Source organism: Oncorhynchus tshawytscha, linkage group LG32, assembly GCF_018296145.1.
Source record: "Oncorhynchus tshawytscha isolate Ot180627B linkage group LG32, Otsh_v2.0, whole genome shotgun sequence".
NCBI classification, from domain to species: domain Eukaryota; kingdom Metazoa; phylum Chordata; class Actinopteri; order Salmoniformes; family Salmonidae; genus Oncorhynchus; species Oncorhynchus tshawytscha.
In genome coordinates, this window is record NC_056460.1 from 16,652,094 (window position 1) to 16,668,396 (window position 16,303).

The window sequence follows — 16,303 nt, forward strand, 5'->3', positions numbered from 1 at the left end:
TGCACAGTCCATTCTTCTGAGGAATATTCTGGTGGGTTTATGTTGGGCCTCTCATGGTCAGGTGGTGGAGGTGGACCTGTTTGGGTGGGTTCTAGATGAACTGGCCTTAGTCCTTGGACTCCTTTGTGATTGCCGTCGTTGTTCTTCACCATTCGTAAAGCCGATTGGACAGGATGTAAAATAGGTTTATGTGATTGGCTGAACATTTTGGGAACGCTTCCACTGTGCAGCACACATTCATCTAGATTGGGTTTGGTGGATTCTGTAACTTGACCACTATTGATATTTTGGCAATGGTCCAAATCCAAGCCCTGTCCATGTTTAATAGTTGATCTCTCAGGGGCCTCTGACAGGGTAGAGGGTGTGAGGGAGGCCCCCTGTGTCAGAGGTACCACCAGACATGTCTGGGAGTTGTCGCTGTTTGACCTTTTAACCCCAGACTGAAGGGCTTCCTGTTTTTGACTGACTTCTAAAAGACACCTACCCATCAAAATGCTGCTATTTGACTGGTTAGATTGATTCTGTTTCCTCTCAATGGTTTGTGTATCGGTCAGTAGACTTTGACACTGATGTCTAGTCCAGAATTTGGGTCTTTGGAGGTTCTTGTATTTTCCAGTAGGGCTGGCTTGTGCTAAAGGTTGAAATGCAGCCTCTAAGATTGTCTTTGTAGACTCTTCCAGATGAGACTCTTTGGTGGTAAAGTCCTTTATGAATGTTGCTCCCTTCTTTGCCCGAGGGTTGAGGTCATAGCTGCTTCTTTTGACTTCTGTAACTGCTGCAGATGTTGATCGACTTAGGTGTTCTTTCCAAGGTGGTGTCTTGGGAGGCATAGGAGGAGAAGCACTTTGACAGTATTCCTTTTGACTGAAAGGTAGTCGACCAGCATATACGCTGGCAGCCTGAGACTGAAGTCCCTTCTGAAGATGTCCAATGTGTTTTAATGTTTTTGGTGAAGCAAGGCCACATTGGGACCCCTGTCCACCCCTCTTTGACTTAAACTGAAAATGAATTGATTGAGAATCATTTTCAACAATAATTGGAACTTTCCTCCTTGAGACAACATTTTGTCTGGCTGCCACACCTCTTGACAGAGCAGCACCTGATGGGGTTACCAGGACATTTGGTCTTGGTTCAGATATTGTGTCAGCAACTTTTTGCTTGGAAATGCCATCCTTACGTAGAAGAAATCCAGGACTGGAGTTTGTTATCCTTCCTGTTTTCCTTAGTCCGAGCCTGGCCTGCAACAAGTTCGGGTCCTGAGACTTCATGCCTCTTGTCCTGTAGGGCCCTGGCTGTTGAGATTGTGGAGAGGAATGGGTGTACGTATCAGGCGGTGTGCCTACACCTCTAGAATAAGATGTTGGTACAGGTTTCATCAACCCAGAACGTGTTACAAAGTCCATCAGAACCTCTTCGTCAAGTATGTCATGGGTTGCTGGTTTAGGGGAACACTGGTTACGATGCTCAGCCTGACCTTTAGTACTAGAGATAGGGATTGAACGGGCCCATCTTTCTTTGGCCACCGGGGAGGTCTGTTTTGTGCCTTGGCTCTCCAATGGCATTGTTTGACAGTACAGTTTTGGAGATTGGCCAAGCCGGATCTTTGGGATGGAAAGGCTTGGAGAGAGGTCTGGGTTTGTAATGATAAGTGGTGGCGAAACATTACGATTTGGAATAGGAACTTTTGGAGAGATGCTAGGATTTGGAATAGGAACTTTCCAAATAGGCTTTGGGGTAGGAAGTGATGGGGATGGGCCTAGCCTGACCTTAGGAGTAGGAAGTGTTGGGGATGGGCCTAGCCTGACCTTAGGAGTAGGAAGTGTCGGAGACACACCAGGTTTGAGCTTTAGAATAGGATGTGTTGTCCTGTTGCCAAGAGTCCTCTCTGTATGAAGATGGAGTCCCTGGCTGTCAAAGGAGGAGATCTGGATGGGTTTCTTTGTGACAATAGGTGAGAGCTGGAGAGGAGGGGGCGGTGGGACTAGTAGGTGTTTCTGGGGTTGTTTGGAGGTGCAAGTTGCAAGTTGGTTATCAAAACTCATTGCAAAGAGAAATTATGAATACCTGCAAAGCCAGGCAGTTTTGATGAGTAGGGAGTGAGAGAAGGTTAATGGGAGAGAATGACATTTTATGTTAATTTAAAAAATGTTATGTTTATATATTTTATTGTACATTTGGCAGTAGGTCTGTAAGAACCATAACTTTAATGTAAAAGGCATAGCAGAAAACTTGCATGCTCAAATAGTAATTTGCATTACATTGCATTACAGAAGACTGCAAGCCTGATCAACTAAAATTAAACAGAAAGATGAGTATACAATTTAACAAGCACTGACCTGAGTGTATGCGATAGGCTCTATCTGGGTCGTTGACATGGAGTGAGAGAGAAAACGAGTGTGAGAGAGAGAGGGGAGACAGGGAGAGAGAGAGAGAGAGGGAGAGGGAGAGATAGGGAGAGAGATAGGGAGAGAGAGAGAGAGAGGGAGAGACAGGGAGAGAGAGAGATAGGGAGAGATAGAGAGAGAGAGAGAGAGAGAGAGGGAGAGACAGGGAGAGAGAGAGAGAGACAGGGAGAGAGAGAGAGAGAGAGAGAGAGAGAGACAGAGAGAGAGAGAGAGAGAGAGAGAGAGAGAGAGAGAGGGAGAGGGAGAGACAGGGAGAGAGAGAGAGAGAGAGAGAGAGAGAGAGAGAGAGAGAGAGAGACAGGGAGAACAGCTGGAAGTACCAAAGTGTACCAAAGTTACATTCTCCCCATTCCTCTCATCTAAAGCGGCACTGTTTCACTCACCCACTCCCACCCCCTCATTTTGTTTGTCTATGGGAAACATAGTCTGTGTCTGTGGATAAACGACTACAATGCTTCCCAGTGGAGAATCTTGAAACACATCTTTGAAAAATGTTCCTCTTTTTGTGTTTTACTTTTTTCAGGGCTGAGAATTAGTGCATAACACTGGGTATTCGAGTGGTGATAAATCCATTTATTTTGTTATTTCTTATGAATATATAATTATGGTAACATGGTCAAAAGTGCAAAATGATACATACATACTTTTTTCCCACCACCCTTCAGTAAAAAAGGGCAGCATGATGAGAATAAAATACAAATGTTTTCTTAGGATCGACCTCTGAATGGATTATTTTGGCATCTTGAACCAATTTAATCATCAATCTATTTGGCACATAACTGATATCATTACTGAAAGCAATTGACAGTTTCATTCAAACACCTTTACAAATACTTCCAAACAAGAGACATCTTGATAGCAGCTGCCATATTGACATTTTCAGAAAACTGATTTTGTGGTTTCAACATTTAGAAATGTATTGCACTTTATTAGTCAGCTTCAAATGCACTAAGATACATAAACATCATGATAAATGCAGTGAATGTCTGGTTACAAAATATATGTAAAAATTGGCACAATCATGAAATGGCACAAATATGAACTTGAAAACAGGAACTAACACTTTGTTCAAATGACCTCATTTTTTGTTTCCCCTCTCTATGAAAACGTTATTTCACATTTCAAAGGGTGGCACCACCTGACCACAGTGCCTTCCTCTCAATGCTGTTTCTTCCCAGTCAGGCCTCTCACGTCCCAAACCTCTCAGGAGGTGTCTGTCTCTATCTACCATTCTGTGGTCCTCCAGTCGCAGCTCCACTCCATGTGGTCAGCTTCTGTCCTTCCCGTAGTGTGTGTGGTCATATCATATGAGGGCATTGCCATCTTCGTCTTTGCTGTTCAAGCTGACCACCAGCGGATGGTGCTTCACAGTCTTGTTGCTCCACTTGTGTGCGTCCTGAAGCCCTGGCTCGAGGAAGTAGAGACAGGCGCCGAAGCCGGCCAGCACCAGGACCGACACCAGCAGGTAGACGGGGACGAACCAGTCAAGGAACATCCAGGACATGGTACTGTTACGGAGCGGTACAGGAGGACGGGGGACATTAGATTGTGAGCTGATGATCAAATACCAAACAAAATCGAACTATTGTACACATGGTGCAGCTTTACCTGGAAACGTACTCCTTATTCACAATCTCAAGTCAACTATTATGTGCAAGCATCTGCCCTATCAAAATTGACTATAAAATGGTCCTCTGTGTTATTAAGGTATATTAGTTGTGGCAGGCTATTGCCATTCAAATACTTAACATGCTTCGCCATCCTTTTACTGTGTCAGTAGATTATGTCCACTGTAACTGATTGCACACATTAGCTGCTAGAGTAACTGTATATGATCATGACAAAAAATATCACCCCACGGTAGCTAGCAGGTTTTGGCACATACCTAAGGTCTCTGCTGTGCCCGCCTTCCTCTGAATATGGTGTTAGTGTAAAATGGAGGAGCAATGGAGTCACTAATCAGATGATGTATTGGTCTAATGCAGCACAACCGTCAGCTGGATGGTATAATATAATCCAAGTTGATCTCTCTGTACAGATGACGGAGAGGTTCATCATACTGCTCTGGGTTCTGACGTCACATTCAAAGGGAGGGGAGGGGGGCATTGCTATGACAACAGCCCTAGTGATGGGTGGAGGCGGATGTTATGCAAGGGTTATTGTGGTGTTTTTTTGGGCCAGGACCCTTCAGATGTCTCCGGTTGCCTCCTCCAGCCTCTGCATGAAATCGATTCCGGTTCATTTAAACGCACAAACCATCACAGAGTAAGTGGGTAATGTTCTCCTTCATATCCATCACTCAGGCAGAAGCTATATGATTTCCTTATAAGGAGACTGCTCATCTACAAAGCACAACATGTCATGTTTTTTTCTCTTGACGTCTGAGACAATTACTTTTATCTGAGACAATGACTAAAATAAGACTGAAGAGCAGCAAGGATGACCTATTTATTGTCAAACTGTACCAGGAAGAAGCCTTTGTCCAATTAGTTGAATGATTGTTACTCAGCTCTAGGACCATATGTAGGAAAGAGAAGCTTGATAGATCAACCTCTAATCCACTTCTCATTGGGCCACATCCAGGAAGTGGACATGTAGGTCTGCATCTGATTGGTGTGAAGCTGAACCCTATACAATTATTTTTTTCATAAAAATGTGTGATTTATTAAAATATGAATGCATGTCAATAGGTTCTGACCAGTAGCAAGGCACTGTAAAGGCATCGCCGGGGCATCAGTTGGGAGAAAACAGCCCAGTTCTAAAAAGACATGACATACAGAAACTGGTAAACATCAAGTATTCTAGCTCGACAGACTGCCGTTAAAAAATGTATTAGTGTGTTTTAGATACAGCACAATATAATAAATATTATAGACTCAAAGTCTTTAAAGTCTGTTTATGTAACAGTTGTCTTTTTGCACAAGTAGCAATTTATTCTGTGTCTACAGGTTTGTAAACTGATCCAGTCTCATATTATGGGTAGATTCAGCAGAATGACGTTGACACGGGCAGCACCGCAGATATTGAGATGAGTGAGATACAAGACTTCGCTCTCACACAGTCCATCTCACGGGTTCACCAGGAATTGTTGCGGAAATGTACCCACTATGCCATTTACCTTCTGCATCTACGCCATGTAGCTGAGTCTACCTTTAATACTGCTCATGTTATGAATGGATGGATGGCACCCGGAAGGCTACAGGCACACTGCATGTATCTGAGAGTTGTAAACACTAACTAACACAGTGGGGGAGGGGTGGGGGATTATAACTTGGCTGCCTGTGTATCCTCTGCAGTGCTGTGTGAAGGAGCTTCTTTCTGGAGGAAGTCAATGACGAGTTGGGCCACAGTCTCAGGGGTGTTCAGGTGGACATGATGATCACCAGGTACGTTAACCACCATGCCCTGAGAGACATACAAGACAGACAGACACAAAGAGGGGGGAAGGGGGGGGGGATTGAAAACAAATACGTAAACTATTCTTTCCCAAAAACCCTGCATTTGACCAATCTGAGTGCCAGTATTTAGGTCAGTGTTTGCAGCTAAAACTTCTCTGCTTAGTTATCTATACAGTACTGTAGCTGCAAGAAGCAGAGCACAATATGACTGTAGTAACAACATACAAATATTAGCTCAAATGTTTCAGTCGCAACCATAAAAGTGACATTAGAATGTGAGTAGGACATATTTACAAAGAAACAAGGTGTATACGTAAGTATACTCACGCTTTGGTCTTTATACCCTTGAAGTAGCGTTGAGGTAAATGTCTTCTGTTGTGGTTCAGAAAACATCTTCTCAAACCCCTCCTCCGTCCTATCAGGAGAATTAGAGAGTTCAAGTAAAACATATTAGCAGTAAAAAAAAAAATTGTGCTTGACGATGTGGTAAAGTGTAGTTTACAATAGAAACTGTGTAATAATTGTGAAATGGTGTAATGATAAGAGAGTGTCCTACAGCACTACTAGAACTCTGGCCTGTATCCTGGACTGCAACTCCAGACTCTGCTCCAGACTGACACGCACAACATTTTTCTGAAACAGAACACATTAGCATTCCTAGAAACAGATCCAAATCAACTAAAGTACGTCTTTTTTATGAGGACTATTAAGACAAAAAGATGAGTCTTACCAGATTGATTCTAAAGTCTCGTGTGAACACCACACCTATGAGATAAAAATAGAAAGTGTTAGTATTACTATTATATTACAACGATATGAGTACGACAGATGACAAGAAGGAGAAACAAAGTGAAAAGAGAAAGAAAAGACAATGTGAGATAGAGCGAGAGGGAGAATGATCATTTTACCTCCTTCAACCTGAGAGAGTCCTCGTTCTAGAAGAATGTGGGCTGACTGCTCCGAGAGAGAGGGGTTTGCTGCCAAAAGCCTGGAAGTGATTAACACATCATAGGAGTGACGCAATGACTATGATTATCAGAGCAGAGAGATTATGGCCAGACAGCACAACATAACAGAATCGTCATTGTAAAACAAGGAAGTGTGGTCTTACCTCATCAATGCGTTCTCATAGGTGTAAACCTTCTCTTTCTTCTTCTCAAACTCAAGCATTCCTTCAAATCCCTGTCTTATCACCGTATGCAATTCCTTCTAGGGTAAGAGACACAATGGTAGAGAGACATTATAAAATGTGGATGTCCTGAACAGTTCCAAGGAGCAAATGATAAAAGAGCGGTGAGTATTTCAGTACCGTGTCTGTGGGTAAGAATCCATAGGAGTCCAGGAGAACCACTGACTCCACCATCTCTGGATACAACGCACTGAACTGGACAAAGACAACAGGACATGGTTACACACACACACCATACACAGGTACTGTCTCTGGATATTGTTCATTGCAAAGAGACACACAGATATGAAACAGCATTAACATGCTTCTTTTTTTAAGATGCTTACTATTCCAGCTACATTGCCACCTGTACAATGGAGAGCACATGATCAGATGTCTGTACAGAAAGGAAAACAACAATGTCTGATCAGAACACAATGAGTGGAAGAGAGATTAACATGAAGATGAACAGTCACTCACCCATACTGTGTCCGATAATAGAGAATCTCTTCCACTGGAGAGCTGCAAACCATTTCAATGGATCAGATAGATAGATAGATCTGCTAAATGTAGCTTCATACTTTAAAATTACACCTACCTAGGAGAGAAAGAATAAGGAAACCTCATATAGCTGTGTCGAACTTCACTTTCAAACATTGCTTTTCAGCTCTTACTGGAGCAAAGGTCACATTGGTCTGAATAAGCTCAAACCAGCAAGTAGCCAAGTGGTTTGAGCATTGGGCCAGTAACCGAAAGGTCGGCACTTAACCCTAATTGCTCCAGGGTCGCCTCCAGGCAGACACTGGCCGTGACCCCATTCTCAGAGGGTGTCTCAGAGAGAGTGGGATATGCAAAACACACATTTCCAATTCACACATTTGTATTAATACACACTTGTGCCTGTGTGAAATAGGACAAATATATGCATCCACTAAATTCATTTCAATAATTATTAATACCTCCAATGACCCGCCGTATGTCAGCCACATAAGCAGGAAAGCTGTAGAAGACTCCAGGAGGTCTATGGGAGGAGAGGCCATGGCCAGCCATATCCACAGCTACACACTTCCACTCTGTGTGTGTGTGTGTGTGTGTGTGTATATATAAAAGAGAGAGAGAGAGCGAGAGAGAGAGAGAGAGAGAGAGAGAGAGACTGTAAGAGCCTGACTCAATCCAGACTGAACAACTGAATGTCCTTCCAATTCCAATGACAAGTTCTCATGAATCTATTGTATAATTCTCTGTGCTGATCTAGCGGGCAGACAGCCTACACACCTTTTGGCAGCAGTGGAATGAGAGTGTTGAAAGTGCCACAGTTGTCTGCCCAGCCGTGCAGGCAGAGTATTGGTCGACCATGGTCAGGACCCCAGACCTTGCCCCTTATCTCTCCCCACGGCACTGGCATATTGAACTCTGACACTGAAAGGCAATTACGGTTAAGACGCATTACTAAGCATTTAACATGACAAAACATTCAGTAATAGTGCACGAGGAAGTGTTATAAGAAGCTCAACAAACAACACACTAATGACTTCACGAAGTTCATGTCAAGACAGCTCCCATAAGTTCTGACGACCAAGAAAGGATTCATTCTTACCTGCTTGTTTCATGGTAGCTGATGTCATCAAGTGTCTGACTCCTTTCAAAGTTTGCATTATTCTGAAAGACCAACGTCAAAGTCGGGTTGTTAACTAAACATACGCACTATACGTCCACAGCATCGATATATTAAATATATATATAATAAAACGTTAGCTATGAAATAGAAACAACTATTCATGCTTATGTAACCTACGAAATGCTTCTCCATTACTTCCGGGTGAAGTGATACGTGTTTTTTTGACCAATGAAACGTGAATGCGTCTCCCCCTTAGGGAATAACATTGGACAGCTAGCGGCCGGTTAAATTATTGACAAGTGCACGCGCCAATTATATTTCAGACATTATCCAATCACATTAACACGAGGCGTTAACAAGACAAGGTGCGGTCACAAAGTATCCAGAATTATATCGCTCTAGCAATAAACCAAACAAGTGGTCAAGACTACGAACAACGTGTCTTTGTCCCCAATATATATTTTTTCCATCTGAGTATAGCTCAAGGCATTGGCCTAGAGTTTGTTGCAGAATTTGTCTGTTCCAACAATTTCGTGACATGTAGCCTTATTGGCATGAAAAACTAAAATAATTTTGAAACATTTCCTGACATTTAGCCTATCGGCATGAAAAACAAAAGTCATTTTAAAAACTAGTGAGGAAATTCCAGCCTTGGAAACATTCTAGAGGTGGACGACAAGGCCTGTTAAACAAACAAAGTGGATGCTGTTGTATCTGCAAAAGGTCACCAGGTGGCAGAAATGGTAAAACCCTAAGCCTACAATAGTTTGAGAATAGATATAGGAGAGACACTTCAGAACAAACTTCCTTTTTGATATTTTTTAGGGACTATCTGTTGTTCCATGTAGTGAATCTGTTATTCAATGCGCTTGTATAGGCTAATAGCAGTAAGGCTCAAAATATTTTTTTATTAAATTATTTTAAAAATATATGTTGGGGATAATTCAAGGGGTCTTAAAATTCCAAATCAAATAGCTAAATGTTCCTTGGTGTGACCTTCTTAAAACAATTCCATATAGCTCAGTAGAACAAAATAGAGTATACCATCAGTCGGTTGGGTTTAAACTTGACCTGAACTTGAACCCAAGTAAAGGAGGGAAAAGGGCAAGGGACTAAACATATCCATACTTAAATGCTCTGGCAAAACTGTCTAGTGGTCCTGGCTGCTGCCAGCAGTTATTTATAAAGCTACATGGTGACTGAAGAGAGTGGTGACTGAAGAGAGAGAAAGATAGGAGAGGAGAAAGAGATGGGGATAATGCCAAAAAGAGACAGAGAGGTGTGAGATAAAGGAGAGAGAGAGAGGAAGGAAGGAAGATAGATTGTGACAATGTATAGCCTATTCATGGACATATATGAGAGTCACAGTCCTGTTTGGCCTTAGGTTCAAAAGTTTCTGTCATTGCAGTGTAACAACTGTTTTTCTAATTTGCTGACTTTTGGCAGCATTTGCCTTTGACCATGCCAATAATGTATTTGTAAAGGACAGATGCTCTTTCGCCCTGTTCAAAACAATGAGTGTGTCGTAAAAAAAGCAATGCTGTCGGCATCACACCACTGCTATTGTCGTATACTAACGGTCATAGGATTGAGTCAAATGGCATTTCTTACACATTATAAACAATTGAGAGATTTATGTATGTTATTAAATTATCATACTAGGCCGAGCCTGCAAACGGTTTAGAGTTCTGAAGAACTGTAGCAATAGAGCATTACCATACCAACTTTGGAAATCATTTCTAATCAGAATTTGATAGACTTGGAGATCTTGATTTTGGAACCGTCTTTTCTTATGAACTATGAGACAATAGAATTCACAATGCATTGAGGGACAGAAAAGAATCTAACTGGTATGGTATCATAATTTGGTAACCTAACGGGAGGGCGGGCTAGAAGGTTTAGAGGTGGAGTTAACTTGGAGAGAGAGATTGATGGTTGGTCTGGGATGAGTGCGTGAGAGGGAGGAGGAGGTATAAAAGGTATGGTTTGGGGATGGGTTTGACTATAAAGTATTTTGGAGTTTGAAATATTGACACGGGACATTTACCTGCTTTACTGGTACAGTATCAATGCTTCTATGTCACGCCTTAAAACAGGGCTGCCCAACCCTCTTCCTATAGGTTTTCAGTCCTACCCTAATTTAGCATATCTGATTCAGCTAGTTGAGGTCTTGTTGAGCAGCTAATTAGTATAATCAGGTGTGTTAAATTAGGGTTGGACTGAAAACCCACAGGATGGTAGATCTCCAGGAAGAGGGTTGGGTAGTCCTGCTTTAGAAATACATTTTTGGATAAAATGTTTATTCACTTTGATAAACAGAATGTTTAGTTTTTACCTAGCATTATTGTTGAGGCTGCAAAAGCACATTGCAGTATTAATCATGAGTGAGAGTTTGGGTGAGCTGATATTGTAACCCAAAATTAATTTCAGTAAACTATTTGAACTGTATGGCATCTAATCCTGTAATCAGCTTGACTGTCAGTGTCTTCGAAGAGAAACCAACATACATGTACACAGAAGACCCATAGTCCAGAATTCTCAACCTACACTCTGGACCTCGACGCCAGCTCAACTGCGTTTGTTCATTGTTCCCCTTCTAATCAGGGACTGATTTTTAGACCTGGAACACCAGGTTGGTGCAATTGATTATACGGTAGAACAGAACCAGCAGGCTCCGGACCTTGTAGGGTAAGAGTTGAATACCCCTGGTCTAGAGGCTATGCAAAGCCAACGCAGCAGTTGGACTTATGTTGCACTGATGCTGGAACATTTGTCCTGACAGAACAAGTCTGCTGCCTCTACATCCAGCTATATTGTTCAGAGTAGAAAATACAATTTTGTTGGTCAGATACACATATTTAGCAGATGTTATTGCGGGTGTAGCGAAATGCTTGTGTTCCTAGCTCCAACAGCGCATTAATATCTAACAATTAGCTAGTAAAGACCATGTGGAGGAGCTGATGGGGCTGTATTTTATGGCTGACTGTGGACTGCCCAATTTTTGACCTATGGGTATAGAATCCTATGAGTACAAGGTCAATAAAAAGCTATTGGGAAATGACCTTTGGCTTAATTACTACAGTCCCTACACTGTTGCCTTTGAAAAGAGAACATTTAATAGACGAACATCTGGATTTAATATTTTATTAGTATTGGCAAGTTCAACTATCAACTTTGCATGCCATGTGTTAGAACGCAGTAAACAAACCAAACTAATGTAACCTCGTTTCTAGAGTGCTTTGGATCCACTGAGGTGGTGCTGCTGACTCACTGACTTCAGTCAGTTACTTCAACTCTCCCCTACTAATTAGCCACTTAACACTTACCACCTCTAACAATGCATGCAATCCGTAGCTACCCTCTCCCCTCCACTATGATTTATGGTTGACCGTTTCTATAGCGTTTTGCTGAGTAGGCCTGCCATATATTAGATTAATGCATTACTGAATGTGTTATAATGTAAATTAAAACCATAATTCCGTCTTTTTGGCTGCTTAATTGGTCCTGTTCAATCTTATTTTGTTCCTCTACTCAGCTTCCGTCTGTCTATTCCTAACCCACTGACTGCTCCGCACAGAAAACATAAGCTTTCCTACTGTACGCGTTTGTAACAGGGCTGGGGGTCAATTCAAATTGGAGGTGAATTTCAAAAAAAGAAACGCGTTGTGATTAAATAGCTGCTTGTAACGTGTACGTTAATAATCGGGAAGCAAATACAGGCAGCGAATTTAACAAATGAACGAAACATGAGTAGCGTACAGACATGAAACCGAAACAACACCTGGGGAAAGAACCGACGGGAGTGACAGATATAGGGGAGGTAATCAGGAAGGCGATGGCGTCCAGGTGAGTCATGAGGCGCAGGTGAACGTAACGATGGTAGCAGCAGGTGTGCGTAATAATGAATAAACTGGCGACAACGAGCGCGAGTAAACCAGAGTGACACGTATGAAAATGCCGTTTTATTAGTTAAGACCCAAGCCCTGATTTGTACTGTATGTCATATCACGCCTTAGTCTCCCTGTCTGTCTTCCTCAGATCATGGCTAACTTTGACATGGTTCTGAAGTGCTGGGGGCCAGTGGACCCTGACAACAAACACGGAGGACTGGTTCTGAGCCGGTCAGTGGACAATATTGGTCTGTACTTTGCTCTGGCCCAGGGCGTTACGTTTTTCTTACTGACACTCAGTATATCAGCAAGATGCACGAAATGCCATGGATCAGAGCCAGACTTTACTGAGTTGGCTAAGTGATTGACTGGAGTGGTTCTGGCCATCAACTACTAGACTGTTGTGTTGAATGTAATGCTATGAAATGGGTCGATGCCAATGTGTAGATATGGCAATCAGGAATGAGTTCTTAACTGAACTCTCCTTACAAATCTCTCTTCCTCTCTCTCGCCTTTCCTCTAGTCTGTTTGCAGAGCACCCAGACGTTGTTCCCTAAGTTCGCAGGCATGGCGACCTGTCAGGGAATGCCGCAGAAGCTGCCCACGGGGCCACTGTGCTTATGAAGCTGGGTGAGCTGCTGAAGGTGACCACGCTGCCATCCTTAAGCCCCTGGCAACCACCCACGCCACCAAGCATAGGATTGCCCTCAACAACTTCATGGTGAGGATGAATGATTCCAGTCTCCCTCCCTTCTCTCTTTATCTGAAACTGTTTTTCCCCTTATTCATACATTTTGTTGCATTCACTCCAGTTTTACCATGACACCGTCATGCTTAGTTTACTAAAATGCAGAGTGAGAAATTTCCTTTATAGTGATTTTATTCAGTATGAAGTTAAACATCAACATCTCTTGCTGCTCATCACTGAGATCATCTGCAAAGTGATGGGTGAGGAGGCAGGACGGGAAGCTCTGAGGCAGGTGATGGGTGTGATCATAGCTGACATCGACGTCACCTACAAGGAGCTGGGCTTTGCTGGCTAAAGGGTTTACCTCAACGACCTACACCCCCCTCCCCCACAGTTCTCGAGAGGTCACGGGGATAGGACAACTGGAAACTTACATTTGAAGCAGAGTTTCTTCTAGTGTTTATATAGTACATTCTAAGTGCTGGTTTCCTTATGACTTACAGAAAAACTTATTGGGAAAAGTACATGAGGTGTATGAGGCAAAGCATTTGTGCAAATTCTACATTTCTCTATACAGTATATTGCCTTAATCTGCCCTTTCAATGTAGTTTGCTTACTGACTGTAAACTGTTCCTCTTTGCTCTAAACCAATAAACGTTCCATCAGCTGCAAATGAGTGTTGTGTTTATTCTGCCTTTCTATCTTTTTGCCTAATTTCAAACATTTACCCAGTGACATGGACAGATGTCTTTTCTGAGGGGGGATATGAGTTATAAGGGTGCTGAGATATTTCTTCTCATACCTGTTCTATATAGTAAGGTTGATTTGATATTGTACACATTAACAGTTAAAAGCTGAATTGTGGTTCAAGGACAAAAATATCAACTGTGGTTAGGTCTGATTAGGACATAAGGAAGGGTTAGAGTTAATCTGCTCTGTGACAAACCTGTTTATTGCCTCGACTGGCTAAATTGTCTTGCACATTTGGTGGGTCTATTCTGGTAGTCACCTCTCCTGCCCTCTCTTGGATGACTGTCTTGTTTCTGTTCCAAATAATTGCTTCAATGACTACAATACACGTACTGGTGCAATAAATCAGTTGTATTGAAACATACTATGCTTAATTTTGGATTCAACCATTTCTTTGTGGTGCTGCTTGAATCTAAAGTACAAGTCCACATGATTTGTGATAAATTGACATTTGCCTAGAGGCATAATTGTAATGGTCAAACTTTCTTGAAAATGTTTACATTTTCTCCAGTCAAATAAGTGGTGTTTTGGCATTAGTCTGGCTGGCATTGAGCTGATTGCCAAAGCTGTGGTTAATAATTGACCTGCTGAAGGAATGACTATTAATAGGTTGGCTGTGTCACTCACTGCACTGCAGACGTGACAGCAGACACTGACACCCGCCTGCCTTTCTCATCTGTCTCTCTTTCTGCTGACCCGTCGCCAAGGACAGCCGGTCTCCACAGACCGGATCGGCTGACCCCAGGCCAGGGGCATTAGTCAGGAGTCAGCCATATAAAAAAAAAAACACGGGAGACGTGTGAAAGTCATTTTATAGGTTACTCATTCTGTAACTATCACGAAGTAAAGCATCCATTGGGCTCAGGTGCTCCCCCATCTTAGCCACTTCAGATTTATGGTGAATTCAATATGCACCTGCAAACTGATTGTGCACTAAACAGAGGTTTCTGTTGTGTAGGTTAGCAAGTGGTTAGTCAGCGATCTATCCCCTCCACCTTAAACTAAAACACGTGCATGATCTCTCTTGCACTCTCAAGACACACTCACGAGCAGGTACGCACACACAATCCCCACCACCCTGTTTCTTTAGGACATTTCCCTGAATTCAATATGCACCTGCAAAATTATGTGCCCTAATGGAGGTAGCCTAGGGGTTAGAGCGTTGGGCCAGTAACAGAAAGGTTGGTGGATCGAATCACGAGCTGACAAGGTAAAAATCTGTCGTTCTGAACAAGGCAGTTAACCCACTGTTCCTAGGCTGTCATTGTGAATAACAACTTGTTCTTAACTGACTTGCCTAGTCAAAATAGAATTGTATTTTTCAAACATCGTGCACATGACTGACCACCAGCATAGGTGTCCAGGCTCCCTTGTGCTTCCAATATATGGTCTTCCCCCCCTCTCATGGTGTCCAATGTCATTATCTATCACTGAGGAAACAGGATACCTTAGACTTCTTTAAATCAGCATTAACACAGTAGATCCCAAACCTGTGTCCCCAATATTTTCTAACCAGGACTAAGTCTCAAGCAGCTTCCCAACCTATAATTTTTCTTAACACTCCACAAAATGTAACCATTAACACTTTCTATGGGTAAAAGATTATGGTTCACATAACAGCCAGAAACACCATTCAACTTCTCTACCTAGCTGCTGGTTATTATTTTGACCAGCCCTGATCAGCGAGAAGAAGACACATGTGCATCCTAGTGTCTCCACCTGAGCCTGTCTGTCAGTGGTCACCCCCTGCATACTTATTACATACTGAATGATTTAGCAGTGTGACAGTGTATGTGTGTCGACATGTGGCAGATTGTGTGTGTTACACTGTGCAAACATCTTCATTTCAGATGGCAGAATGCAAAACCCTTCTGAAATACAGTATTCATTTTGTCATGTCCTACAGTGCAGAAATGATTTGGCAACAGGTCCCTCAGACTCCAGAGCCAACAATGGCCGACACCGACGTCAACAAGATGTTTAAACCAGTCGCGACACAACATACACACTGAATCACCCACAGGAGCAGTAGAGAATTGGGGTAAAGAGCAAGAGATAGACACCCATGACAGAGACACCTTAAGAGCTGAAAGGGAGGTGGATGGAGAGGATATATATCCCACTAGGCACCAACTGGTTGAATCTAGAATTGAAGTCAGAAGTTTACATACACTTAGGTTGGAGTCATTAAAAATCGTTTTTCAACCACTCCACAAATTTGTTTTTAACAAACAGCAGTTTGGCATGTCGGTTAGGACATCTACTTTGTGCATGACACAAGTCATTTTTCCAACAATTGTTTACAGACAGATTATTTCACTTATAATTCACTATATCACAAGTCCAGTGGGTCAGAAGTTTACATACACTAAGTTGACTGTGCCTT

At 42.5% G+C, this 16,303-nt stretch overlaps 1 protein-coding gene and 1 pseudogene across 5 annotated transcripts; one reads left to right on the forward strand and one right to left on the reverse strand.

Annotated features, from left to right (window-relative positions):
* Positions 1–4,829: 4,829 nt before the first annotated feature.
* On the reverse strand, positions 4,830–8,798 carry LOC112230223 (serine hydrolase-like protein). Of its 5 annotated transcripts, XM_024396415.2 has the most exons (13): positions 8,767–8,798; positions 8,569–8,630; positions 8,247–8,390; positions 7,931–8,044; positions 7,452–7,493; positions 7,319–7,338; positions 7,113–7,187; positions 6,915–7,012; positions 6,712–6,791; positions 6,534–6,568; positions 6,360–6,436; positions 6,131–6,218; positions 4,830–5,810 (listed from the first exon to the last, which is right to left on the reverse strand). In XM_024396415.2, exons 2-13 carry the CDS (start codon positions 8,624–8,626, stop codon positions 5,670–5,672), a joined length of 972 nt encoding a protein of 323 aa, XP_024252183.1. In that variant the 5' UTR covers positions 8,627–8,630; positions 8,767–8,798; the 3' UTR covers positions 4,830–5,669. The 5 variants fall into 5 exon arrangements, with proteins under 5 accessions (XP_024252183.1, XP_024252184.1, XP_024252182.1 ...); XM_024396416.1 differs by lacking the exon at positions 8,767–8,798 and having other exon boundaries at positions 6,915–7,009; positions 8,569–8,760; XM_024396414.1 differs by lacking the exon at positions 8,767–8,798 and having other exon boundaries at positions 8,569–8,760.
* Positions 8,799–10,566: 1,768 nt separating this feature from the next.
* On the forward strand, positions 10,567–13,840 carry LOC112230222 (annotated as a pseudogene).
* The last annotated feature ends 2,463 nt before the right edge of the window (positions 13,841–16,303 follow it).